The 27,306-nt window shown below is 56.2% G+C and overlaps 1 protein-coding gene across 1 annotated transcript; it reads right to left on the bottom strand.

Annotated features, from left to right (window-relative positions):
- Positions 1-390: 390 nt before the first annotated feature.
- LOC137845414 (putative PIP5K1A and PSMD4-like protein) lies at positions 391-27,189 on the bottom strand. The gene is made up of 26 exons (XM_068662575.1): positions 27,120-27,189; positions 22,893-22,934; positions 20,444-20,478; positions 19,606-19,695; positions 17,988-18,118; positions 17,456-17,573; positions 17,089-17,241; positions 15,668-15,967; positions 14,898-15,103; positions 14,160-14,243; positions 13,144-13,192; positions 12,703-12,787; positions 12,245-12,382; positions 11,708-11,837; positions 10,663-10,743; positions 8,774-8,858; positions 4,910-4,944; positions 3,755-3,895; positions 3,171-3,285; positions 2,301-2,387; positions 1,920-1,988; positions 1,582-1,797; positions 1,369-1,477; positions 928-1,059; positions 734-801; positions 391-613 (listed from the first exon to the last, which is right to left on the bottom strand). Exons 1-26 carry the CDS (start codon positions 27,172-27,174, stop codon positions 446-448), a joined length of 2,922 nt encoding a protein of 973 aa, XP_068518676.1. The 5' UTR covers positions 27,175-27,189; the 3' UTR covers positions 391-445.
- Positions 27,190-27,306: the final 117 nt, after the last annotated feature.

Raw genomic sequence — 27,306 nt, 5'->3', positions numbered from 1 at the left:
CGCGCCTGCGGACAGCGAGGACGCCGATTGGCTGAGGGCCACGTTCGTCAAGCCAGCCCGCCTTCCCTCTCTCGCTATTGGCTAGAGCGCGCCGCCCTTCCAGCAGGGATCCTCGCAGCCATTGGCCACAGCCGCCATCGCTCAGGGCGCCGCCCGCTCGCTGCGTCCCTACTGAACCAGCGGCCTGCCCATCAGAGCCGAGGCCCGCCCCCCGCGACCCCCCATTGGCTGCCCGCCCCGCCCTTCCACTTGCTGTCGCACGCCGGCCCCACCCCCATCCTCCAGGCTCCGCCCCGCCCACTCTTCCCCAGAGCCCGCCCATTGGCTGCCCCCGCCGCCCGTCCGCCGAGCCCCGCCCCCTCCCCGCCCCCCCAAGCACTGCCAGGCGGCTGCGGTCGGCCCTTTATTGGCGCGCGGCGCGGGGCGGGGGGCGGGGCTCGTCCCGTCACTTCCGGTCCTCCTCCTTCTTCTCCTTGCCGTCCTTGGCGGCCTGCGAGGCCAGCGAGCCCATGGCGTTGCGAATCGCCTCGTTGTTGGGGTCCACGCCCGGGAGGTTCTCCAGGACGCTCTGCAGGAACTCGGGGTCCTGCATCACGTCGTAGTCGTCCTCCTCCTGCGGGGCGGCGGCGGGCGGGCAGCGGGGGGGGGGCGGCACCGGGCGGCCGGGCCCGGGCCCAGCCCCAGCCCCCCCCGCTGTGACCCCGGCCCCCTCCCAGCCCCCGCCCGGCCTCACCTTGGGCGGCTCCGAGGTGTCCATGGCCGCGCCGCCGTCCACCTCCCCCGCCTCGGCCTGCGCGAACTCTGCGGGACGAGGGGGCAGCGGGGTGGGACCCGGCCGCAGCCCCCCGTGCGCGGGGACGGCCCCGGTTGGGGCACGGAGGGGTCCGGGAGCTGCCCCCCCCCGACCCCCCCCCCAAGGGGCCTCACCTGCCCCCTGCAGCGACATCTGCATGGCGTAGGCGATCTGCTCCTCCTCCGTCATGCTGCTCAGGTCGGGCAGCCCGGCGCGGCCGAACTCCTGCTGGGTGATGGTCATCTTCAGCAGGGCATCGTCCGAATCTGCGCACACAAAGCCCAGACTCACAACCCGGCACCAAACCCCCCCCGGTGCCGCGCCAAACCCTTCCCGTCCCCCCCGCGACCCCCGGGGAGTTGTGGCAGCAGCCGACGAGGCCCCAGCCTGAGCCCTGCCCAGCATTCGGGGCAGAGGCTGCCTCCCGTGCGGCACCCCAGCGGCTGCTGAGCTGTGCAGGGCTGTGCCACAACCAGCGCCCGCTTCCCAAGGCGCTGGGGCAGCCCCACGGCCCTCACACATCCCGCACCCCCCGGCCTGCCAAGAGCGGCTTCGCCCCCAGCCCAGCCGCTCACCGTCCCCGCCGGTGGCTGCAATCCCAGCTTCAGCTGCAGAAGCGGCCGCAGCCCTCCTGGCCTCCTCCTCTTGCCGCTGCCTCTGCTCCTCCATGGAGACGCGCAGTGCCTGCGGACACGGGGCCGGGCCCGGCGCTGAGCGGGGAGCCCACAGGGACCCCCAGCCGTCCCCTGCCTGGCACAGCGCGTGCAGCCACCATGGCCCCATCTCACCAGAGCCAGCTCTGGGTCGGCGCTCGGGTCCACGCCAAACTCGAAGTCGCTGGCGCCGAGGCCCAGCATGGCGCCTCCCTCCCCGGCCAGGATCGGGGAGCTGATGAGGGCGTCGGCCAGGCTGGGCCCCGGCGGCACCGTCACCAGGTGGGAGCCGGTGCCGTCCTTGCCGTTCAAGGTGTTGATGAAGGCCGTCAGCTTGTCTGTGTTGGCTTCCTAGGGCAGGGAGAGGGGCTGGGAGCTCTTGTGCTCTTCCCTCGTGTGCCCAGGTAGGAGCCAAGGGCCGGAGGGAATGCAAAGCCTGGATCTTAATCCCACGGGCGCAGCACACATCTCACCTCTTCTCCAAAATTGATGATGTCCACGTTGACTTTCTCTTTCTTAAGACGCTTCGCCAGCTTCACCAGCTGCAAGGAGACACGGCAGCACCAGCTGCTGACTGCCCACAGCTCTCTTACAGACACCTCAGCTCATCAGGAGCCAGGCAACAGCTCCCGGGATGTGCTCCCCGAGACACAAAGCCCAGGATCAGCCTCCCAGTCTCAAACCCTCCCAGCCGAGAGCCACTCTGCCAGCAAGGGGCTCTGTCACACACCCTCTGTGCGGGGGCACAGAGCCTTGCTCTCAGCACAGGGCAGGGAACAAAAGGGAAATCTGATTTAAGGTTCAGTGCAGAGCAGGGCCAAAGACTTTTTTTTTTTTTGACTGGCACTACTCACATCTTTCTCGTTATCTTCTACAGGGCTTCCAACAAAGGCAATGATCCGCATCTTGTGATTTTTGCCTTGACGATGCTTCAGAGCCAGCTACAAAACAAAAGTCACATCGCACTGAACAAGCAGCTCTGGGGAAAGGACGGCCGGGAGGCACCCCTGTTACTTCCAGGTGGGTGCCCTGCAGGAAGACTGGGACCAAATGCCAGGAGGCTTCTCAGCAGCAAGTGGCCCCCAGCCTGAAGCAGCTGAGGGGCAGGCGCCCTGCAGGAAGCTAAACCCACAGCGACAGAAACAAAGCAGCAGAGATCACTGGGCTGCGGGCAACACGCAGCTACTCCTCCCCCCAAACCCACAGCCAGGCGGGCCCTGCTAACACCTCGGTCACAGCGCTGCGCCGCTCGGCCTGCGGTGACGTTGCTGGGAGGGACCTTTCTCCCAGCCAGAGTTCTAACAGTTCTTTCTCAGTAGCTGGTGACAAACCGAGTGGGATTACACCACTCGTGGCCAAATTCCAACAGGGGCAGTTTCGAGCCACCTGCCTAAATTCAGTTTTCACTTCCAGATGCCATTTTGACAGCTTCAGCTGCTGCGCAGTGTGGCCAGAGCCCTGTGAAGCAGCTGCCAGGTCCCTCTGAAGCGAACCCCCAGACCTAAACTTTGGGCTTTCCTGTTGGATCTTACACAGCAAGTTTCATCCACACTTTGCAGACAGGGAAACAGCAGCAAAACCAAACAATTTGCTCCTTACTCAGCTGTAGAGGCAGGAACAGAACAACTTCCCCATGCCCCAGCCATCAGCAGGACACACCAAGGCCGCAGGAGTTACAGAGCACAGTGCAGACACAGTTCTAAGTGACCAAGACGACCGCTTACGTGAGCGACTCTGATCCCTGTGCAAAAGGTAATTTTCCCTTTGGGCTGCACCGTGTGGAGCTTCGAAAGGATCCGTCCTGTGTCTGGAGTGAGCGTGGTCAACACTTCACAGTTACTGCAACACAAACACAGGCAGGTTGGTGATCTCATACTTGAGAACTCCCCTGTGAACCCCCCCCGGGAGCAGGAAACCCTCCCTCCCCGCAGCTGGTGCCTGCTCCACGTCTGCCAGCTCTTGGCTTTGCCAGGTCAGCGAGTTCTGGGGCCAGACTCGTAGCCTGGTTTCCTACACAAACGAGGCACGTAACGGGTCTGTGCAAAGGCTGCTTCCCCAGCCCACTGGCCAGCTTGAATCAACTCTGGCCAAGACGGAGTTCAAAAAGGCAGCAAAGTCCTACAGACCTCAGAAGAGCCGAGGAACAAACAACCCCCTCAGGGCTGCCGTTAGTTGCAGCCACCACTCTGCCCGTATTTGCCACCCTCTGGGACCCAAGGCCGCAAAAGGATGGGTCTGGAGGGGAGCTCCCAAGAGCCACCCAAACACTTCAGCGTGGCGATGCAGGAGCGAGCCTGACCCCACGTACTTGGCTAAGGTGATGAGCCCCACGTTGTTCTCGGGGTTGCTGCGGGTTTTCGAGTGGCACACGATGTTGACAGCATCTTGCTGGGCTTGCAGGCGAGTGGGTAAGAAGTCCCCATTCCTCATGTACTCGCTGTTGTCCACGCTGAAACACAGAGCGCAGGGGAAGCGAGAGGCCTGAGGCCCATCCCTGAGGTGCTTTCCAGGACAGCGCACCCAGGGTCACGCAGCCCTTCAGCCCCGGGAGCTGAGCTGGGGCTGCCCCTGCGATCCCAGGTTTTCAGCTCAGAGCCAGCCCTGGGCTCGCAGCAGCACGAGGAGGCCGAGTGGAGCCCCAGGAGCCTGCACTTTGCCAGCAGCGCCACGAGCCCCACAACCCAGCGGGACCCCAGCCGCAGGAGAGGTGCAGGCACACAAACCCCACGGCTCCGTCCTGTGCGCAGGCAGCAGAAGCCCCACAGTGTCTGGCTGAGGGCTGCAGCCACAGCACAGCGCCCCTGGAACCGGGCCCCCACCCCCCCCCGCGACCCCAAAACGCAGGGCTGCTGCAAAGGTGAGCCTGAGAGCTCGTTCCAGCCCCACAGCAAGACCTCCCCACGGGGTGCTCCCAGAGCGTTTTTAGCTTTAAGACCGGGGGAATGTTTCTCCTGCAGAGCCGGCTGGCTGGCTGAGACCCTTCCCCAGCCACGTTTCCACACAGTCAGCACACGGGGGGCTGGCAGCGGGCAGGGGGCTGGCGGCGCCTCCTTCAAACGGGCGTGGGGCAGGGGGCTAAGGACCAACGGACCCCGCGGATCTCACCCTCCCCACCCCCATCGAGGCCTTTGTTGGCACCGACACCGCAGCGGGCCGGGCCCGAGGCGCTGCTGCGATGACAAAACGAACCGCGGGGTCAGCCCCGCAGCTGCGGGCAGCGCTGCCCCCCCCCCCCCGACACCCCGGGTACCCCCCGGGCACCCCCAGCGCCCCCCCCAGCCCGGGCCCTGCCCCCCCCAGCCCCCGCCCCGCTCCCCCGGGGATGACTCAGGGAAACCCGCGGCGGCCCCGGCCGCCCCCAGGGGCACGGAGCGGGCTGCGCCGCGGGGCGGGGGCTGGAGGGGGGGGTCGGGAGGCGCCCCCGGTGCCCGGCGGTGCCCGGCGGTGGCCGCGGGCCGCTCACCACACCATGGTGCTCTCCAGAACCATCTTGCCTCCCTTCCCTCACGGAGGCCCTGGCCGGCTCAGCAGGGAGCTCGCCGATTGGCTCCGCGGCGCCGCCCAATCCCCGCCGCCCGTCTTGGAAAGGGCGGGGCGAGGCGGCCCCCCCGAGGCACGCCGGGAGTTGTAGTCGCGGAGGGGCCTCGCCTCCTCCGGAAGCTGGGCCCCGCCCGGCCCCTCAAGCAGAGCCCCCCCAGGTCCTCCCCGAGGCAGGAGCCCGGCCCCGTCGCTCCCTTTGTTTGTTTGTTTGTTTGTTTGTTTGTTTGTTTGTTTGTTTGTTTGTTTGTTTGTTTAAATAAATAAATAAATAAATAAATAAATAAATAGTTTGTTTGTTTGTTTGTTTGCACCCCCAGCGGGTCACATCCCAGTTGTTCCAGCCCCTGCCAGGGATGGAGCGAGGCTGCCCGGGCCTCTTCTTGCCCTTTTTGGCCGGAGGGCCGTTTGTTTGCTTCCCTCCAGCCCTCAGCCATTTCCCCTTCCCCACGGCTCACCCAAGACACCAGATCGTGGCCCAGCACCGACTTCCCCCAGCTCCCTCGGATCCCACCAGGACCGTGGATTTACGGCTGCCCAGCTCCCGTAACGCGGCCTTGACCCGGCCCTCACCAGCCCAAACTGCTCCAGTCCGCCTTCCTCCGGGGCACACGGGGCTCCTCGGGCCAGCCCCCGGCCTTACAGCCAGAGACAAAGGAAGCCCCCTCGTGCTGCGGGCCCCTTGGCCACCGCCACCCCCTCCCTGCCCACCCCGGCCCCCCAGAAAGCAGGCTCAGAGGCAGGCTGGGTCAGGTCACACGCTGTATTAGCTGCCACGCAGGGCAGCGGGGCTGCAGGCATCACAGACAGCCGATGACAACAAATGGTACATGGGTAACATGACAATGTCCACGACACGGCACGAGCTGCTCCATGGGGACAGGTCCAGGCGGCGAAGCGGTGCCGGTGGCGATGCCAGAACCGAGGGCGAGCAGGGCAGGAGAGCCTGGGATCCCGGCTGCTCCCTGCTCTTGCCCCGTTGGTAAGACCCAAAGCCCCCTTCCCCGCCAGAGAAAAGCCACGCGAGGTTTCAAAAGACAAAAGCAGTTGCCTGCCACTTTCAATCGCAAAAAAAAATAACAATAGCAGTTATTCTGAAAACCCATTACAAAGCAGAGGTTGATAATTCCCATATATAAATGCCACCCCCCACCCCCATCTCCCTACTCACTGAATAACTATCCCCAGGAAAAAAAAAAAAAGAAAAAAACAGAAAAAAAAACATTTAAATACAAGTTCATAAATATTAAATCATGAAAAAATTGAGACTTGGTTTTCTTCCCTCCTGGTAAAAAAAAAAAAAAAAAAAAAAAGTTAGGAGGGAAGGTAAGAAACAGTGTCTAATATAGACAGTTATTTCAGCTATAAAGTGTAACCTGCGGGGTAGAGTCAGAGGTAACAGGGAGGGAGAAAGGAAGATCCACCCGAGGTGTCCCGGAACCGATCTTTCCTCCCACCCACAGGTCTCGCTGGGACGATGATTGGTGTCGAGAGGTTTGAGAGCCCTTGAGAACCCAACAGCCAGCTTCCGAGCAGAGGCTGTTCTCACACTCCAGCAAACCCCTCTGGATCCGGATCATCCGGAGTAAGGCCATTCCACTTGGTCTTTCAAAAAAAAATTTTTTAAAAAGAAGTTTTTTCTTAAAAAATATCAGCTTGCGTCACATCCACTTTAATTAAAAGCTTGAAGTGGAAGGTGGGAAGAGACTTGGCTCTGAAACATCAACTAAAAACATCCCCTTCTACACCACTACATTCTTGGTTTCCTTAGCAATCATTGCTAATTAGCATAGAAACCCCTTGCACTGCTGCAAGGGCAAACTTTAAATTACTTTTTTATATAAAAAAGAACAGAGGATTCTAACCCACCAGGAACATGGGGAAGAGTCACTTCGTTTCTTAAAAAAGCATTTAGTGAAAATAAAGATCAGTCCAACATCTCTGAGATCTCTAGGAAGTGTCTGCAGCCCGTGTCAGGGAGGCGTCGCCACAGCCTCACGCACAGGGGGAATGGCCACGACAGAACCATGCCTCCAGCTTTATTTTTTTTCTCTAAATGGGGCTCAAAATGCACCGCACTCTTGTGGAGGCAGACGTCTGTCTCAGCGCACACAGCAGGCAGCCGTTTAGGCAGGTATCTCCATCCTGAGCCATCGAGAGCATCGGTGCCACGCACGGTTCTGCACGGCTGGCCAGGCTGCAGGCGGAGATATCAAAAGGGAGCCGAGCTATAAAAACCGTAAGTTTTGCCAGCGGTGCCCACAACAGAACGTAACAGCAGGCTGGAGGGCAGGGAAGGGAACCGAGCAGGCTAGTTTTGGTCCATTTGCTTAAGAAATACTGAAGGCTTTAAAAAGTGTGCCCGTTACAAAGATCTCCCTCCATCAGTTACTTTGAGGGGAAGCAAACATGGCAGGGACAAAGACACTCATTTCAAGAACAAGGGACAATGCAATCCAAAACCTCCCTGACATCTCAAAAGCTTTCATCTTCAAAATCCTCCAGGCTAGGGAGCACAACAGAGCACCCCTGCTCTCCACCTCGCTGTCTCAGGAGACGACTGCCACCGGGAGCAGGTACCGGGGAGAGGGCTCCTTGCGGTCAGCGCCCCTCGCTGCCTCTCACCCGGGGCATTTTCTGGTAGAACACTGAGAAGCTTATTTATTAAAAAAGAATGACTATACTGCAGGACTAAAAAGAAGTGATATGACTGAATTCAAGGAAACTTTTAAATTAAAAACTCGTTTAAAATACAAAACAAAACACTGCTCTGTCGCAAACTGCCCCACTGAGCTTCTAATGCCCGTTTCCCCCCAGAACTCGGAAGAGTTGCCTGTTCTTGCAAGGTTTGTGGTGTTGGCATCACAAGTAGATAACTCCCTGAAAGTCAGATCCCTTTTCCAGAGGCCTTCAGCCCATGTGGAGCAGCTCCTCCTCCTCCCAGCAGCCTGCTTTGCTCCTGCCAGGCTTCAAAAGCAAGGAGGACAGGGGGGACACAGCGGCGCCTGATGCGCTCTGCGGTAAGGAGACTTCAGGCGTCCTGAGGCTCAGCTGTGCTGGCCCAGCCTCATATAACACTACCTCGCTATGTGTAACCCAGCCTTCCAGCTTTTAGGTTTCAGTCCAGATAAAGTTTCTAAAATTAAAAAAAAAAAAGTCAGCAACGGGGGCTGAAGGTTTGTCAGACTCCAGACCACGCAGAGCACAGAACCATCTGCTTCCATCGCAATGGCCTCGGTGTTGCCTCACTGAAAAGAGAAAAGAGGGGAGATGCTGAGGAAAAGCAGCAGAGATTTCCTGACTGGTCTGCTGAACTTTCTCCACCCCGGGAGAGGCAAAGCAAATGGGGATGCTGAGCTCACTCCTGGTCAGGCTTTCCCAAACCAATGCCTTACACTAACACAGGAGGGGCTGTGAGTGTGTCCTCCCCCGCTAGGACAGCAAAGTCTGGGTCAGCTTCACCCACTTTTATCTCTGCCGCCCAACCCACTCTTGGCCCTTGGAAAAGAGAAAGGTCTCTGCTTTGCCTCCCACCTTATCTAATGTAAGGCTTTAGGGGTAGCAGATTATCACTAAGAGGATGAACAGTGCCCAGCACAAGGCAGACCGAGCTGTCACATACCGGAGGAAAACGAACACGTGTTTCCTGCTCCGGTCGCTTCTCACCCACACAGCTCCACGCCTGTGCTCCCAGCACCTCTGGGGAGCAGCAGAACCAGAGCCACGTAGCCAGTCACTGCCCACCCACCTACAGCCCTGCTCGCACCCTCCGCAGAAGCACAGTACTCACGAAGCTTATCTCCGTCTCCTGCAGGTCTTCGAACTGTTCCCTCAGTTCTGAGGAGTGCTCGGGTACTGAAGGCCCTGGGGAGCCGCTGGGGAAACAGAAGGGGGAGACCTGTAAAGCAGTTTATAAGAATGAGCTGTCAATAAGTCACATTTCTTGGTTGCCCTGCTGCACCCAGCACACTGGATCCCAGCACGTCACAAAGGCTTTGTTAGGCAGGTTTAGTACAGTCACAGGCAACACGATCCTTGCAGGGCCAGGCACCTGAAACAACACCTAGAAAAATCAAGCCCCCAGTCCAGGTGACTTCATACATCAGGAACAAGCACTTTTTGTCAGCAATTCTTCACACAAGTCCTCAGGCACCTCATCGACAGGAAAATGCTCCCGGGTGGAAACAGTCCAGGGTCAAAGTACCCACGAAGCACCGCAGAACAGCAAGCCTCAGCCTCTACAGGCAGAGGCACCTCTGTTTGAAAAAGCCCCTGGCAAACCTCTTGTGCAACAACGGTGAGCTACGTCGTGCTTGCAGGATGCATCACCGTGTGCACACAGCGCCTGTCAGGACACAGTGCACAGAGAAAAGGAGCCCCTCTAAAACACAGACCGACAACCCCTGGAACTCCTTGCCAGGGACGCGGGTCGGCAGCCGATGCTCACAGCAGCACGTGGTGCTTCAGCTCCTCACACACCGCGACGCTTCTGCCAGAGCCGGGCCGTCCCAGCCCCCCTGCCCTTCCCAGAACCAGGGCAGGCTGCTGGCAGCCCCCTGCATACCGAAGGAAGTCTTCCTCCCTCGTTCAGCATCACGCCCTCCTCTGCAGCTTCGGGGTTTGCAGCCAGCAGGTGCTCGGCCCCAGGATGGGGGCGGTGGTGCTGGAGCAGTCACCGGGCCCAGCCCAGGCAGCCGGGCAGGGAGAGGCAGCTCCGCCAGCACCCAGCACCCCGGGGGGAACCCACGCCTGCGCGCTCCGCTCACGCCACCACAAAGGGCACGGCTCCAGCACACAGGCTGCACGTGGCCACAACAGGGCGGCAGCCACGAGGCTGTGTGAGCACCCCCGGGAAGGCTGAGCTCCTCCTTAAAGGCAGGATCCTGCCTGCCCCCCCCGCCTGCTCCTTCAGGTGGGCTCCCTCCCCTTCGCACAGGGCAGGGATTTAAGAGGTCACCCCCCCCCCAAGGAGTGGTAAACACCCCACTAGACCAGCGGATTCTGTAGAGAGGGAAAATTCCTTTTTAAACCCTTTCAACAAGTTACATCATTAACAAAAAATCAGTAATTTGCAAATTGCTTCCATTTTCAGGGTTTGCAGAGCTTTACAGCTCTCCCACAACCACACAAGTGGATTTAAGCCTCTGACAACAGGCTCAACGCGGGGAGCTCACAGAGCCGAAGGCCCTAAAGATCCCACATGGGAGAAAACATGAGCCTCCTCTCCTCGATTTCAGTACCTTTGCCTGCTGACACTTTTTTTGCTGGCAGAGAGTAAGCGAGCAGGTGCTCGAGTGCCTGCAGGGTACGGGAAGCGGTGTGCTCGGCCCCAGAGGCACTGGGACAAACACAGATCGGGCTTGGCACCCGGGGAACCACCCAGGGCTGAGCTCGGAGGAGCTGCAGGGCTGATCCCATACACCAGACCACAAACAGCGCCAGAGCCACGAGCTGCAAGGACTCCATCTGGAGAGGTTTTACCAACGAGCCTCACAGACACGCCGAGGATGGCCGAGTCTTCGCACAGGGACCCACCCTGCTACAGTGCCGCATTTTGGGAGCAAATCGTACAGAAACTGTAACCACTGGCCAGCAAAAAGCACCAGGCCACATCTCCGGGTACCTCTCCCTGAACACACCCTCCAGACAGGTTTCAGGCAGTCTGGGTCCTCCCCTCACCTAGGCAAGAAGATGCCGGTAGCTGCTCTAGTCAAATCCTTTGCTGAGCTGTCAGCTTTATGCACTTGTACGCCCACTGACCTACGTAGAGATTGAAGGAGAGAGACCTGCAGTTAAGTAAAAAGAATGCCTCAAGCATGCTGATGTACTGGAAAGGAGCAGCTCTGGTTTCGGATCCCTATTGAGAAGTTTCCAGGTTTTACAGAGGGAATAAAAGGTGTTAATTACAAATTTATCTCGTTCTCCTGCAGCTCAGGACAGAGCAGCACTTTGATCAGTGCCATGATGCAGGACAATGTGTCAGGAGTGATGAAGATAGATGGTTTATGATCGCTTCCAAGGAAGAGAAGTTAACACCTCAGAAAAACTTCTGTGCAAGGGATCGTTCTCTGACCACAGCTCCTCCTCGTACTCTTCGACCACTTCAGCAACACACAAAACATTCACAGGCAGCCATCCTCTCCCTCACAGCTCTCCATGCACTTCAGCTCCTGAGGTATTTTGCGCTGTGCCTGCACACATCCCTGCAGCCTCCTTCCCTGAGGAGCTGCAGGAGCTCCACGCTCTCCAAATCACTAAGTGGTGAGAGAGCCCAACGCTCTGAGAAGTGCAGCAAGGCAGCTGGGTCACTTTCAGTACCATCCATCGCCACGTTCAAGTTCTTCCAGTACATTCTGGCAGTGCCACTTCCACCAACTCACTTCAACCAGCACAGTTATCTCAGCTCCAGAACAAAGCCATTAAATACAGAACGCACAAGGGACTAAAAGCCACTGGGACCCCCGCACAGCCCAAGCAGAAGATGCAAGATCACGTCATCTGCAAAAGACTGCACGCAGGAATGGTGACAAAATGCCCCCCGAACATGCTTGAACTGACAGAACTGAACTTGCTCATCACCACAGAAGGACCACTCGAACGGGTATTTCCGCAAACATGCCAAAAAACTATGCACCACAAAGCAGCACAGAGCCCCCCTGTGGCTCATGAACCTGACTCACAGGAGCTGCTGGCCCGCCATGCACCAGAACAGCGAGAGCCTTACCTGTTTGCAGGCGAGTTGAGGCCTCCGCTGCCCAAGGAAGAAGTGGACAGGGTCGTCGCGACGGAATCGCTGTTAGCTTCATCTACTGGCAGAGTCCTGGGCAGGAGATCTGGACGACCAAGGTGGGAACCTGAGTTGAAGCACAGACTGTTCCATCACCAGAACACACTAGCCACGGGTCAGGATCTGAGCTGGATCCCATCCGAGACATCTAAGACATTTGAGCACTGAATAAACAGCCCTGCCTTCAGTTCTCTGCTTGGAGTCTGACGCTCCACAGGCCTGCCTAGCCCAACTGACCTAAATCCCATGGCATGTGCTGTTGGGAAGAGACCAGACACCTGAGACTGCCGTACAGCCTCAGCCCAGTTTCTGGCACCTATGAACCCAGAAAACAGACCCTGCCCCTAGCAGGACTGCAGAACCACACGGAGGCGTCTTGCACAGCTCAGGAGGCAGAAAGCTTTGATTAGACAAATACAAGCTGAAAAAGAACTTTGCTAGGATTTTTATTTTTTTTTGCACCCAGGTACCAACCTTGCTCTACATCCACCTCTGTCGTTACTTGTGCTTTTGTCTCACATGACATGTGTGACTGGAAAGGCACTCCTCCCTGACAGCTTCGACGAGGAACTGCGGTGCCAGACCGGCTCTTCTTAGAAGGGGATGGCTTTACTTAAAGACAAAGAACAAGGCAGCACTTTAGTAACACCCCGTACTCAGGAAGGAGTAAAAGACCTGACACAGCAACTTTCTGGTGACAGAGACTGGAACGAGGGCTGTACTCTGAAGGAACATTTTGATGGAAGAAACAGCTCCTATAATGTCACATTTGTGAGGCAAGAACAATCTAGGTGGAAGAAAGAGGTGACATAGCACAGCAGACTTCCTAGAGGTCCTATATGCTGTCATTCACCTTCCCAAACCACAGCTGCTGTGCAAGAAGCCAGAAACAATGGCAACTGCCAGGGGTACGCCTGCACAGAGGTACTTACGTGGTATTTTCTTGAATGCTGTGTTGCACATGAACCGTTGGAATCTTTCGGCGTAGAAGCTGGGTCTGTGCACAGACACAGTGTCCTAAAAGGGATAAACATTAACACGTGAATCTTAATTAGTAAGGGATTATAGTTAACACGAGCTTCTTTCCCACTGCTAACCTTGACACATGTTACATTGGACTAGGAACAGTCGGGTTCTCACAGTGCCAAGAGAGCTGTGAGAAACAGATTAGAGTTCTGCCTTACATACAAAGCCATCGATATTTGTTAAGAAATAAGTGGATGAAAAGCATTAACAAATCTGACACTACCTAGAAAATACTACTTTTATTTTAAAAGGCAAATACACGTGCTCCTTAGGAAACCAGGATCCTGTGCGCAGTGAGCTGGTATTATTGAAAAACAAATTAAACTGTGGAAGTTTTTACTCCTTACCCCATCGTGTACAAGGGCCTTCCAAGAATGCTCTAGCTTCTTGACAAATCTGAAAAGGAAAGAATTCAGAACAATTTCCAAACCAATCCATGTATGATGTAACGCTCACTCATTACTGAGCCTGCCTTTTGACAGCAGTGGCAAACACCCCAAACAACTGACTGCTCTGGCTTTAGATTCTCTCCATTGTCCCACTCTGCAGCTGCCGGGGCTGCCCCAACAGCTCACTGTCCTGCACTGCTTTCCTGTCCCTGCTGCGCGGTCCCAGGCTTCCTTTACAACAACTTTGCTCACTGCATCTGTCCAAGAGGTGACTCAGCTCCCTAATTCAGCAGAAAACTGTCTTTGCAGGGTGAGTGAACGGAGTGACCCTGAGGGAGGGTTCAGAAAGCACCAGAGTCAGCACAAGACAAGAGAACTAGCGCTGGGCCATCAGCACAGCCGTGGTAGAGCAAGCCCTGTGCCCTCAGAGCTGTTGGAACAGCACCTCACACCTTGTGAAACCGCAGCTTCAGTGTTTTGGGGCAGAGTTGGGGGGCAAGTGGAGAGTTTCACAGGCGTAATTAACACGGATAGTTAACTTGCTATGACTTTTAACAGACTCTACGTATGTAACTTCCTGTATATTGCATTTGAATATAAATAGAAGGTAAGCCTTACACCTATTTTTACTTTCATAGGGAGAAGTGGTTATGGCCATTTTAAGCCACCACTACTTTTTCCCTCGCCACTTCCTGCACAGTGCCTGTGCACAACAACCACAGCATACAAAAAAAAAAACAACAAACACTTCATGAGAGTAAATCCATTCTGGGAACATGAAATAAGTATGGTAAACAAGGCCTGGAAAGCAATCCCCAAAAGCCCAACTTCAAGAAAATAAAAATAAATGAAGGTGGTTAATAAAACATATTTTTTTCTTGAAAGCCAGTCCTGACAAACAAGCAGGGACAGACAATGCTGTGAAGTGATTTTCACTCTTAGGTGATACGCAGCCATTACTCAACGTCTCTTACCTGTAGGACTGCAGCACATCAATGATGCCAATGTAAAGGAGCAGTCTCTCGCCCTTCGCATTACGGGCTGGAATGCCTCCCATCCTAGAAGAAGACAGAGCACAAACATGAAACAGGGTGTTCTCACACCCTGCTGCCTCTCTCAGGCTGCCTGGCGTGGGCTGAGTATTATGCGAACTATTTAACAAGCATCAACACGCAGGAGGCTCCTCCTGTTCAGCTAACAAATTGGGGAAAACGAATCAGAGCAGAACATTTCAGTAAGTTCACTAAACCTCCCGAGAACTGCCCCCCTTTCCTGTCTGTATGCCAGTCTTACTGAAGACGAGGATTAATCCCAACTCCTTCAGGAGAAGAGACCAAGCAACTGCAAAGAGCACCTACCACCATCCATACCGAAGATGGCAACTGGACTTTATGGGCTGTTAGTCTGATCTAACAAAGCAATCACTATGCCTCTTGGAGACAGATGGATATTAGCTATCTGAAGCTGCCAAAAACTGGTGAGCAGAGAACTCTCTAAGCCACCTGGAAGGCCAAAAGATCTTTTGCACATTAAGGAAGGGAAGTCAAAGCCAAAGCTAAAGCACAAGAAGATTTGATATTGAGAATTCTCTGTCCAGCAATCCTACAGAGCCCAGTCTGCATCTAAATGAAGTCTCCATTAGGCAAGCTTGGTTTTTACTCCTCGCTCTTGACAGTACCTCAGTGAGAACAGCCACACCGACACGAACTTACTGGTCATCTGTCTCTATGGTGCCACCTCGCCGGGCCTCTCCTTGGATGGATTCCATGGCCGTGGAGTAGAGGGCCTTCTGGGCAGCGGGTCGCCGCGTATCGGCCTGAGACGTGCCATCTGCCAAGGCGTGCTCTCTCTGTGCCAGATCAATGTTATGGATTGCCACAAGCAAGCTATAATCCATGATTTTAAAACTCTGCAGGACCTGGGCAGAAAGTCAACGAAGGCTCATTCAGTACTGCAAGCCCAGGGAAACTGTCAGAGCAGACATTTGCAACGGTGCAGTCAGCATTTCTGCCTAGAGCCCCAAGTGTATAGAGGGGATGACTTTTAATCCATTGCTTGTGCACACTCAGCTCATCTACAGATGCCAAAGGGAGTTACAGGGAAACCACTGCTATTCCTCCTCTGCAGAAAGAGACCAAAACCCGGGGATACCACTGATTTTTGCATCGCTGCTCAGAGGCAGCTCACAGCTTGAGCCCAGGCTCAGTCAAGTCTCCTGCCCCTCTCCCCAGATCCTGCCCTGCTCCACAGTGCAACCCGAGCAGAGGGAGAGGAGACAATGCTTCTGTCCTCTGCCTCGACGTACAGAGCTGTGTGCAACTGGGCTCCAGGTCTTCTTGTCCCCACCACCATGAAAAAACAAGTTCTCTAGTCAACACCCCTGGTAGAGACTACGAGAATGACAGCTGCCACCCCATTTTTAATGGAAAAGGCTCAGAAAAAAGAAAGATCTCTCCATACTACTCTTCACCCCTCCACTTACCAAACAGTCTCTCTGTAACGTTTTGCACAGAGCGTTATACATGTCTGAGTCTAAGAAGAGGCCATCAGGGATGTCCTGCATAAAATCCAAGTCCTTGTATGTTGGGAAGACCTTCTCCCGTTCCTTCTGGGATGCTCGGCGTTTGTAGGTGGAGCCCTTCAGGTCGTATTTCAGGTGCATTTTCACAGAGCGTGGCAGAAGGTTGTTCATCACAACAATCCGAATGTTTTTGCCCCCAGCTTGGACACAGTATAAGCCATAAAACTTTGGCAGCAGCGTCCTTGGGTTCTGGTTCAAGTTCTAAAGTGCCAAAAACACAAATACCTTCAAAGCCATCCTGGTTATTCACATGCTATTCAGAGGATTTATTTGCTCCTTCCTGTGCTTCTAAGCTGAAATGGAAATGGCAATGATTCAAAGCCATCACCAAAGAAGCTAAGAGACATGAGCAGGTGAGCATGGGGAACAGATGGGTGATGCCTACTGCTAATAACCTCTTTGCAAAGCTGAATGGGTCAGATAAAGCTTGTAAACGCAAAAGGAATTTGCTGCTCACTCACACAGAAGCTAAGCTGGGGAGGCCGCAGGGCAAAGGATGATCTTGTGCTTAGCCATTTTAAATTTGGCACTTAGGTCAAGCTAAGTACATCAGGACAAACAGATCAAAACTGTCATGGCTGTGGAAGACATTAGACAGAATTTTGAAGATAAACAATGTGCTTTTGAGGTATAATCAGAGCAAAAGTATTTGTGGGTTCAGAAACAGTTTAGAGAATTCAGTTAATGGCTCCAACAGTATCAAAAGTCCTAAGGCACTTCTGTAAGGCAGGGCTGTCTCATGGCTAAACTCCCCTTTACAGAGGTGCCTTGAAAAGGTCAGGCTGTAAAAAGACATGAAGCAGTCGGATCACACACACATCACGCTTCAGGGTGGGATCCGATTTCTCTCCAAACTAAAAAAGCCTTTTTTTCCTGTAACTGCTTTCATAAAATTAACATGCCTTTACTCCCAATGCTGCTGCTTCCATATATAGAAACCTAAAATCAGAATCTACAGCGGAATACTTCAGCTTTGTAGACAGAACCAAGCATAATTCTGGTAAGGGAAACGTAAGTACAAGGCACCATTGGCGTAACACTGCAGAAAGGACAGCTCACAGCTGGTCACAAAGCCTGCAATCTTCTACAACCACCCAAGTCACTACGTGCAACGCAAGACTCCTATCCTAGTCTTGCGGTACCCAGGCAGTTTGTGTCCTTCAGTGACTGTCTTTGCCTCTGGACAGTTGAGACAAAAGCTGTCAGTCAGCTGAGGCACAGACCAAACCTCCACTCGCATCTACCAGGCAGCACGTAGCACATTTGTACACAAGGGGGACACTTCCCTAGCTTCCAATGAAAGTCTCACCCCAGCGCCTTACCATATAGTAGCCAGGCAGCAGCTTCTGCAAGAACTCAGCCTCTTTGTGCTGAACTGTTTTGATGATAAACTCATCGTCACTGGATACATAGAAGAGGGATCCGCTGGCCCCGGAGTTAGAAAGTTCGATGAGTGGCTCACTACAGAGCGAGTACTGAGGAGAAGAAGATGAGAAAGCAGAGGTGAAGGAGACATCAACGGAAAACTGCAGTGCACAGGCTCTTCCTTTTAAAGATCAACAGAGTCAAACCCCAGGGTCACAGACAGCATCCAGCGCTGTGCCTGCAGAGCACTCCACAGCTCTGAGGAGGGGAACACCCATCACAGAGCATGCAACAAATCGGAACCTGGTACAACCAACACCTTACCAGATAGTCATCAGGTCGGATCCCAAACAGCTCCCGGAAATAACGAAAGGCCACTGGAGCGTAGGTTTTGAACCGAAAGTCATTGTAGTGATGAGCCGGGGTCAGGTTGCTCCCTTCACTGATCAAGGACAGAAGGGCATACAGGTATTTGCATTTGTCAGGTTTCTTAAGAGACTACCCAAAAAGCAACCACCCACTGGCTGGCTGCCTCTAACACACTCAAGGGCCAAAAAGCACCCACCCAGGATGGACACAAGGATGCACGCACAACAGCAAGCCTGCAGTTGTTCACAAGAGCAAAGGTGCTCACATCTGGGGAAGAGCCGGACCTCTTCAGAGACAGGAGGTCACAGGCAGGTGTCAGAGCTGGTCCATAAGCAGCACATGGTGCGGCTCTGCTCAGGAGACCTGTGCTCACTCCTGAAATCAACTGCCCGGGTTTGGTGCCACTTCCTAACATGCAAACAGGGCTAGGAACTAGTGCTGCTACTCACTACCAAAGCACGACACAGAAGAGAAAGCAAACACTCACCTTGGGAAGAAAATACTTTCTACTACGTAGAAATCTTGCATGAGAACATCTCTTTCAGGTTTGGTGCTCAAGCTTCCAACTGTGTGTGTAATGCCCAGCTGAATGGCACCTTTCAAGGCAGATGATGTCGTCTGGAGAGACAGAGAAAATGAGTCAGGCAACGCAAAGCAGCGGACTGGAAACAGGAATGAAAGGAGTTAAAAAGAAAAGGGAGCCCCAAGCTTAAAGCAGCACTGTTAAACTGGGGTATTTTACACCCATTAGTTCCAGTTAGGGTAGTTTTACACCTGCTGGTTACAGCTTCCTTCATTTCCTTCCCAATGACCTGGATGCATTGTCCTATGGCAGTCTGCTCCAGAGAGAGGGTGCAGGACTGATCAGGCCCCAGCGTGCTGTGATGACAGGACACTGAAGCTGCTGCCAAACCAGTGAATAGCCCGCTCTGCCGGAGCGCCTCTACATCCCTGATCACATCCTGCTCGACTCCTGCACTCTACCTGAGCTGAAAAGGACTTGAACTATCAATACCCAGCTGGCCTTCAGAAGACTGAATTCCATTTCCTCCTCCCACAGCGCTCATCTGTACAACCTGCAGACAGAGAAGAAAGACTTCCAGGGACAGACTATCTCGTTCCCCTACAAATAAAGACGCATCTTGTCACCGTAGCCTGCCAGGTCGTGGAGCTACACAGTTCAAAGTTTACCCTTCCCCAGCTTGGGCAGACTTAGGTCTTCTACAGGGCAAGGCAGGCAGGGCCAGCACACAATGCACACTTCTGTCTGCTGCCACCTCCTTCCTCTGACCTTGCTAGGTCGTGGCTCTTTAACCTTAAGCAGCTCACTGTCATTTAAAAATACAGAGCAAAGACACGAATCTCACTCCTGCATCCTGTGCACGAGCTGTCCGAGAACAATGCCAGACTGTGTTCTTGTAACAGCCACTTACATCAAGAGTCCTCTTCTGTCTGCACAGCACATGATCTCATCTCAGGCCACTGAGACGTGCTTCAGTCTAGCTCATGCTAGGGGCTGTTTTCCCAGCACAGCCCAGCTGAGATCTGCTCAACACCCCCACGTTATACGGCCTGTCAGCTCCCAGAGCACAGAGATCTGAACTTTGCTGTAACGCCTGTTGGAAATGTTGATGCTGCAGAACAGGTGCAAGTTGGATCTGTGTACAGCAGCTCACGGACATTTCACTTGGCTTAAACATACAGCAACCAAACCAAGAACAAGATTCAGGGATTCAGATTTTAATTTCCCAACAATCTCTCTTTTGTAAAGCAAATTCCGGTAATGCCACAAGATCTGTAGGAACTGTTGTACCCAAAGAGCACGGAAAGCACCCAATAAGCCAGGAGAGGCCTAAGAAGGCCTTTGCCCTTGCTAACAGGCAAAGTTTAAAAATAATTCCCCTTTTAGAAGGCTACAGGAGAAGCTGCCTGAGAAGTGCATATCCAGTCCTTTGGTTTTCCAGCTCGGAAGGCTGTGCTTATTTCAGATCTTCTTCTGGGACCACCACAAATGCCTAACACTGAACCTCGTTAGATGCTGCTGTTCTGGGCGGCGTTTGTGTTGTGGAAAACAACAAAATTGAGCTGTGCAAGAGAGCACCTACCTTTTTATAGGTAGTCTCGCCCGTGGAATCCACTCCTCTGTGCCCTTTTTTTATTGTCTGTGAGCCTGGCTGGCCCGAGGAACCTGGCATCTAGGAATAGAGTAAAAGACGGTGAGAACAAAGTGTTCACGATCTCTTAGAGGCCCGTGGCTGCCCAGAACCGCCCGTCCTTAGCTCTGCTGTTCTCTGAGCTGGAAGCTGTGCGCTCCCTGCTGAAGGCCCAGGCCCCAGCCAGGCCTGCCCAGGGAGCAGCAGCGGTGCTGGAAGGCCTCCAGAGAGCCGACTGACTCCTGCCTGCCTGAGGCCCAGCCCGAGGGGTCTGCTTTCAGCCATGGAAGACATTTTTGGGTTTGTTTTGTAATCGCCATCATCACAAACCCATCAGCTCTAAGGGAGTTTGGCCCAACCCCAGCCAGCCACCCTGCTGTTGCCAGTAAGGCTAATTCTTTGAGGAAACAGCTCAGGAAGGCTTTGAATTCTGCTCTGATTCACGCCCCAAGAACTTGCTTGACTCATTCTCTTCTGTTTAAACACATGCTGTTGTTAGCTGGTGTTTCTCAGTCAAAACAACCTGAATGTCTTGCTCTTGGCAGGATACCTATTTGGTGTTTTGGTAGCACAAGAATTGCTCGGTCCCAAGCTGGGTTTTTAAGGGCAGATTCTCTTCGTAAGGAGAGATCCTCTCATTTCCCAAAGGAATATTTGCAACTTACTGTACTTACCACTGCCTGGCTTACCCTTGTCTGCTCTCTGCAATCTTATTTAAGTCTGAAATTGGGCATTTTGAGCCTTCCCTCAGAAGTGATTCTCTTGGCCAGTCTGTCCATCAGAAACTTACCTCAGGGGTGAGCGATTTTTTGAAAGTAGATGATCCTGTCAAAACAACAAAGACAAACTCAGAAAGAGTTAATCATTATCACGCATCACCAAAAAAAAAGCAAGACACAGCGCCTCGCTTCCAGAGATTTCAGGCGTCTGAAAAGCACTGACTCATGTTTGATTTCTTCCCAGCTTCTCCCCTTACAGCAGAGAGGGTTTTTGTCAAGCCACAAGGAAATGCTGTTTGGCTTACTGCTCACCCCTCCAGACCCTGCCTGCGCCCACACGGCAGCACAGCCACGGGCTGGGGTCCGCTCGGCCGGCCGGACCCCAGCACCCTTCCCGGGCGACCCCAGCACCCCCCGTCCCGGGGACCCACACTGCCCGGGGCCCAGCGGTTGTTTTGCCAGGCTGGGCACAGCCACACGCAGCCCTCTCGGTGCTCCTGCGCCCACCCACCGCCCTCACAGCCCCTCCACGCTGCGGACAGCCTGGCGCTGCCAGCTCCTCGAGCAGGATTTGCATTGCAGCAAAAGGAACAGAGGCACTTAGCAGCAAAACCCAGCAGCCTTCTGCTCCCCTTATCGACCGATCAAAGTTCTCATTTCCATACATATTAAACAAGAAAACAACAACACAACAAACGCATGTCATTAAGCAAAGCACAGCAGGACTGCCCAAGCCGTCCTGCCACCTCCGGGCTCCCTTTGAAGCCGGGCGCTTTGTCCCAACGGCTCCGATGCTCCGGGTGCTCCCCGGGCCCCAGCCCCTGCCCTAGCCCGGAGCCAACAGAGCTCAGCTCCTTCCCCTTCCAGCACAGGAGACTGCGTTGCCTCGAGGCTTTTGGCCTTAAAATCAGAATCATTTAGGTCAGAAAAGACCTCCAAGATCACCAAGTCCAACCATGCAACTTGCCAAGATCAGTCAGGATGCAGGGACAGGGCAAGCATCCCGGGCGCTGCGACGCAGCACTTGTTCAGCAGCAATTACATCTTTCCTTTTTTAAACAAGTATCTGTAATTATGTAAATTGAAACCTCTAAAAGCCCCAGGATTCAAGCAATCCCGAAGCAGCACCACCAGCCTCATCACCTTGGAGATTAGCTGTGTTAATATTTAATCATCCGTGCGAGGCTGTATTCCACCAGGATTTAACCACAGCTCCCTCGCCGCAGGACCCGCAGCAGAGCAGATCTCTGCCACGCTGCCTTCATCGCACGAAGCAAGCGCTCCGAGGACGCAAACCAAGCCTCGGTTCAGAGCCCGCGTCCCACGGCCCCCCCAGCAGCACCACGAGCAGTGAAGGGATCCGAGCGGTTAATTCTAGACAAAGCAAACAGAGCAAGGTTAGCTGGTCCCATCCAAACCCCAATTCCCTACGTCCCTAAAGGTTTCCCTTTCCTCTCCCTCATGGCAGTGGGGCCGATCCCCGGGGCAGTCTCAGAGCACCCCTCGGAGCCGTTTACGGAAGAGGAACGAAGCCGAGGCCGAGGCTGCCTGCCCTCCTCCAGCCTCAGCCGTCCGGGAGCCTCGTCAGCAGCAAGGGACCAGAAATTCATACATCCAGGGAACAGATACTGGAAGAAAAGCTCAACAGAAGCTGTGATGATGGCAGCTCGTCAGTCGGCTCGCACAAACGCTTTGCTGCCGGAGCATGGAGCAAGGCACACGGGTCAGGTTCACACTTCACTCCTTTGTCTGGCACACGAGCATGCTAATTTGCCACAGCCGGGACAAATCCCCGCTCGGCTCTATTTTTAAACAGAGCCGCTCAGACAAATTTTAGCTGCGCTTCACATTTTAGACGAAAATAAAAAGTGAAAATGTTAGCACACCCAAACACATCATCAGCCCAGCTCTCCAGCGCCTGAGCGGGGCCAGCCGAGCGCCAGGACACGTCACACTGGCATGCGCTCCCCTTCCTCCTCCGTCCTCCTGCTAACTTTAGGGTTTTGTCTCACCCCAGCAAGCAGCCAGCATGGGAGAGGCTGCAGTTAGAAAAAAAGCCGGGCTCTCCCCAGAAAGGTACCGCTCTGGGTGCTCAGAGTCAGGGAGCAGCAGAAGAGCAGCCCCACGCCACGGCTCGCCACCTGCTCTGGGATGCTGCGATGCACCTTTCCACCTGGCACCCCCAAAAAGCCTGTCGGGATCAGCCCCACGGGACCGCAGGCGGACGTGGCAGGGAGGTTGCTTCTCTGCAAAGCACAGGCCAGGCAGAGCTGAGAGCAGAAAACCCAGCGGCAGCAGCGCTGCCGGCACACACAGAGGCACCGAGCCGCCAGGAGAGCACTTCCACAGCACGTGTCAGTAAAACAGCATTGGGTGAGGGGGGAGCAGCCTTCCTCTGAGCTTGTTTAGAGAAAAACACCGAGTTCTGTCAGTCCTCGCAAGCCAAGCCAGTTATGTAAGGTGGCATTTTGCTGCTGGTTACTGGAGAGGAGGAAACCATGCTTTATGCAATCCGTCTACCTCTTCGAAATGACTTCACCGAGCAGCACAAAAAGCTGAGATCTATACAAGGAAAAACAAAGAGGTTACACAGGGAACCGATACTTCAGCTACTCGAAGAAACAGCAGGTGTTTTTCCCAAGAAAGCACAAAAAGAAATCCTATTTTCCCTAGCTAAGATCCAAACTCCACAAGGAAAACACCTCGCTCCTAACCAAGACGAGACCCCTTCGATAGCTTTGTTCCAATAGATGGTGTTAAGAACATTAAACCAAACGCATCAGGAGAGCTCGTGACCTCGGCCTCTAGACAAAGAGCTCCCACGTGCTGGCTGCAGGCTCTCGGGGGTCTCTGCTGCCACCATTTGCTGGCAGACGGCAGCCCCGGCCGATGCCCGCACCGCTGGTACTGCCCCGGCTCAGCGCATCTCCCTCCTCTCCTCCGCTCGCTCCACGAGCCTGCTGGCTGCGGTGCAGGACGCTCCTCGAGTTGCTGGATTCTGCTGACGTGGACGCCGCAGCGAGCAGGGGACTTGCTGGGAAGAAGCCCAGGCAGATAGGGAAGATGCAGACTCTGGTAATTTTATCTGGGCTCTTCTCGCTGTTTTACAGGAACAGCAAATGCGTCCTCGAGCTCCCTTCAGCAGCAGGCTGCCAGAGGCTGTTTGGGGAGGTCGGCATGCCCAGCCTGGAGCAACGAGGCAGCTTCTTACTCCAGGAGGCCGGGCAGAATCCAACCCATGCACACAGCCCCACTCTGCAGCTGCACAGTGCAAGGTGCCCAGCGCTTTGTAGGGACCGAGACGAAGCCAGAAATGGATGAAGCAGCAGCCTGCTCTGTCCTGCGTGCTGCCCCAGGCTGGCAGGGGTGGGCACAGCTCCCCACGATGGCGACGCGGACGTCTCAGCACCGCTAACGAAGCCCAGCGAGCTGCCGGATCGCCGAGTGCTCGTTTTATTGCTTTTCCTGATGCTTCAGAGCAAAAATATCCCAGGGGAGGAGGAGCGACAGGATCTCAGCTTTCCCAGCCGCATTCCAGGGCGGGCTGCAGCGTTTGCTGAAGGCGTTTAGCACCTGCGACCCAAGGAGCCCTCAGACAAGAACGCTCCCTGGGATACCTGCTGGAAACTCCTGCCCGCAGCCGCAGGGACCCAGAGCCCCGCTCCCGGGCAGCTGGACCTGCAGGCACAGCTTCTGCCACCTGAAAACCAATCCCGCAGCTGCCCCGAGCCCACCGCTGTTACAGCTCGGCATTACCGCACGTCTCCACGAGAACACTGCCACAATTTACAACTTCACCTGCTCCCCAGCAGCACCTACACAAGAAACGCATTGTCGCTGCGTTTTCCGTGGTGCTGGCGGGTTTCGCAGGCAGCTTCAGGGCTGTCAGACCGACGCTGGGGATACAAACCTTCACAGCAAAGGCTAAAGCGCTCCTCCTGCAGCTCATCCTGCTGAGGGGTGCTGCAGAAACAGCCCCTGCGCTGCGCCCCGGGGAAGACAAACGATCGTTCTCCAGGAGAACAAAATGTAGGTCAGGCGCGAGGGATCCCCTGCCCCGGGAGCACTCTGCCTTAAACAAGGCAGAGCCTGCAGGGACGTGGCGAGGTCGCACGTTTAATCACTGCACTCGCACAGCGAGCGAGACGGCCATGAGCGGCTCGCACCTCTCATCGCGCTCCATCGCGGGGCCCCCGCGCCAGCAGCTCTTCAACGCCCTGGAGAGGCGGCTTTTACTTCCCAAAGGGGAATTCGGACACCTCAGGAGGTGGCACCACGGCTCCCTGGTGCCCCCACCAAAGCGCACGGCCCCCACTTGCTTCCTCGCCGCTGCTTTGCTGGATGAGCTGCCGGAAGACGGGCGCGCTTGGCGTTACTCAGCCGAGCCAGGGCTCATCTTTGTTCTCTCCACGGCGATCCTTTGTCTCCATCCTGAAGACGAGGCAGCTTTGCCCAGGGCCGGGGCACCACAAGCAGGTCCCACAGCCACCGGCGCGCTCCCAGCAGGGCCGGTGACAGCGGGACCCAGCTCACGCTGCCGACCTTCGACAGCCACCGAGGCCTCCTCAGATTCCATGAATGTTTGTCAAGAAGAGACTTTTACAACAGAGGCGAGACTCGAAGTCATCTGACGTCCTATTTTAAGCCCGAGGATGATGAGCCATTCAGATGTTTCTGTTTAATCAACCGATCTTTCCTCCCGCGTGCTCGGTCTCGGCGAGGTGGGCCCGAGGCTTTGTCCCCCTTGCAGGCACCGGAGGGGGGGAGCTGAGGCTCTGTGGGTGTGCTACGCCTCCAGCGCGGGCTCGGGAGCCTGCTCTCAGCTCACTGCAGAGGTGTCGGCAGGATTTTCCTGCCCACAGAAGTGACTGAGCCATTTTGAGAGCGATTCTTTTGTCTGTGGATGTCAGGGAGGGGCCTGAAGCCAGGGTGACAATGAACTCTCAACTCTCTCAGATCCGTAATTACAAAGCAGTCGCTGCACCGAAGGCACAAAGAGGCAAACAACTGAAATCCCACATTAGCATTTTTGGCACATGCTGCTTCAAAGTGAAAGCAGCAAAATGAGAAATCCTCCTGGGTGTTTCCCCGGGGAGCCGAGCATGCGGCAGGGCAGGGCCGCAGGAGAGGAGCAGGGGGCGGATGGGAGGAGGAAGGGTGGGACTCGAATCCTTCTCGTCCCCTTTATTTCAGCTGGAAGAGGCCGGTAGCTGAGTAATCAGCCCCCAGGGCGAACCACGCCGTGTGCCACCGAGGGTGGACAACAAGCCCTGGTGGGGCCCGGGATGGGTTAAGGTTTACCATGGCGAAAAGCCTCACGTCCCCATGAACACCGTTCCCCCCTGCCCGCAGAGCTGCTCCCCCCGCTCTCAGCGAGCTTCACGCAACGGCCCCGAGGCCAAAGCGAGACAGCAGAGCGAAGCCCTGGTCACCTCTGCAGCCCGGTGCTTGCTCACGGCCCTGACACCACACAGAACTCACGCCCGGCCAGACCAGCGAGGGCCTCACACCACCAGGACCATGGTGACAGCCAAGCCAGGCCCAGGCTCGGCGCAGGACGCCAGCCCCAGGAGCTCCACAAGGTGCCCATCGCAGCTCCCCTGAGCCCCTGCTCCCAGGGAACTGCCCCAGCTTGGGGAAGGGGGCGAGCGCCCGGAGAGAGGCCCCGGTCTCCCCGAGACGGCGCCAGGGCTCAGCGCCTGCACCGCCAGGGATGGAGCAAGGCAACGTCCCGCACGTATCGCACACGTCACGCAGAGCCTCTTTCATAATTGGGATTCGAATCCTGTGGGAAACGCGTTAGCCAACACCTAGCTACCTGGAAAGCAAACAATGGCAATTATTCCAGCAGGAAGGGAGAAGAGATTTACTCGTGCACTCGCATGTTTTCTGCCAAGTAAAGCTCTTGAAACCCTCTGAGCCCTGCAAGCTCCCTGGAGCCGGCTCCTCCTCCCCAGGTCAGGGGACGGGCAGAGGGAGCAGCTCCCGTTCTGGAAGGCAGCCCCACAGCGGGGCGAGGAGACCCCAGGGCCTGGCCCCGAGCCGCCCCAGCAGAGCTCCAGGCAGCCTCCCCCTCCTCCCAGAACCGGCTTTATGGGCCCAACAGGTCCTACGGCTCCGCTGCCCGCTGCTGAGCTGAACCAAGACCAAGCGGGGATGCCAGAGACACGTTTCCAAAACCTCCCGGTGTGTGAGGTGCCCGGACCCGGCTCGGAAGGTGGAAAATCCAACACCTGCACCCGGCTGCCGGCCGAGCAGCGCTCCCACAGCCCTGCTGTGACGATGAGGGTCGGTTCCCTCACGGGGCGCCCAGCAAACGGCCCCCAAAGGCTGCTACAGGAGGGCAGGGGCAGGGCCAGGCCCCCACCGAACGCCCCCCCCCCGCCTTTCTGTTCTCCCCCCGCTCCCCTCCCTGCGTGACAGGACACAAAACCCCCGCGGCTCCCAGCGCAGGGACCCCGCCAACCGCGAGCTGAGACCTGCCCGGGGGGGCCCAGCCGCGAGGAGCGGGCCCGGGGGGGGCAGCACGGGAGGGGCCCGGGCCCAGCCCCCCCCCGGCTCCCCCGGATCCCCCCCAGGCCCCGGGGACGCGGCTGAGGCGCGGCGGGGGCGGGGGCCGCGCTCCCCCCCCCCCTCACCCCGGGACCCCCCCATCGGCCCGGCCCGGCCCCGCCCGCGAACCCCAGCCCCTCCCGGGTCCCGCCCCCCCCGCTCGCCCCCGCCCGGCCCCCCCCGGTCCTCCCGTACCCCCCAGGCCGCCGCCGCCGCTGCCGCCCGGCTCGGGCCCCGCCGCCGCCGCCATCTTGCCGCTCCCTCTCCTCCTCCTCCTCCTCCTCCTCCGCCACCGGCTCGCGCCCGGCCCCGCCCCCCGCGCCCGGCCCCGCCCCCGCCGCTCCGGCCCTCACCACCCGGCCGCGGGTGCGGGGGGAGGGAG

This window comes from Anas acuta, chromosome 28, assembly GCF_963932015.1.
Source record: "Anas acuta chromosome 28, bAnaAcu1.1, whole genome shotgun sequence".
Taxonomy (NCBI): domain Eukaryota; kingdom Metazoa; phylum Chordata; class Aves; order Anseriformes; family Anatidae; genus Anas; species Anas acuta.
The sequence above is the reverse complement of the archived record's forward strand: the minus strand, read 5'-3'. Positions and strand labels throughout refer to the sequence as shown.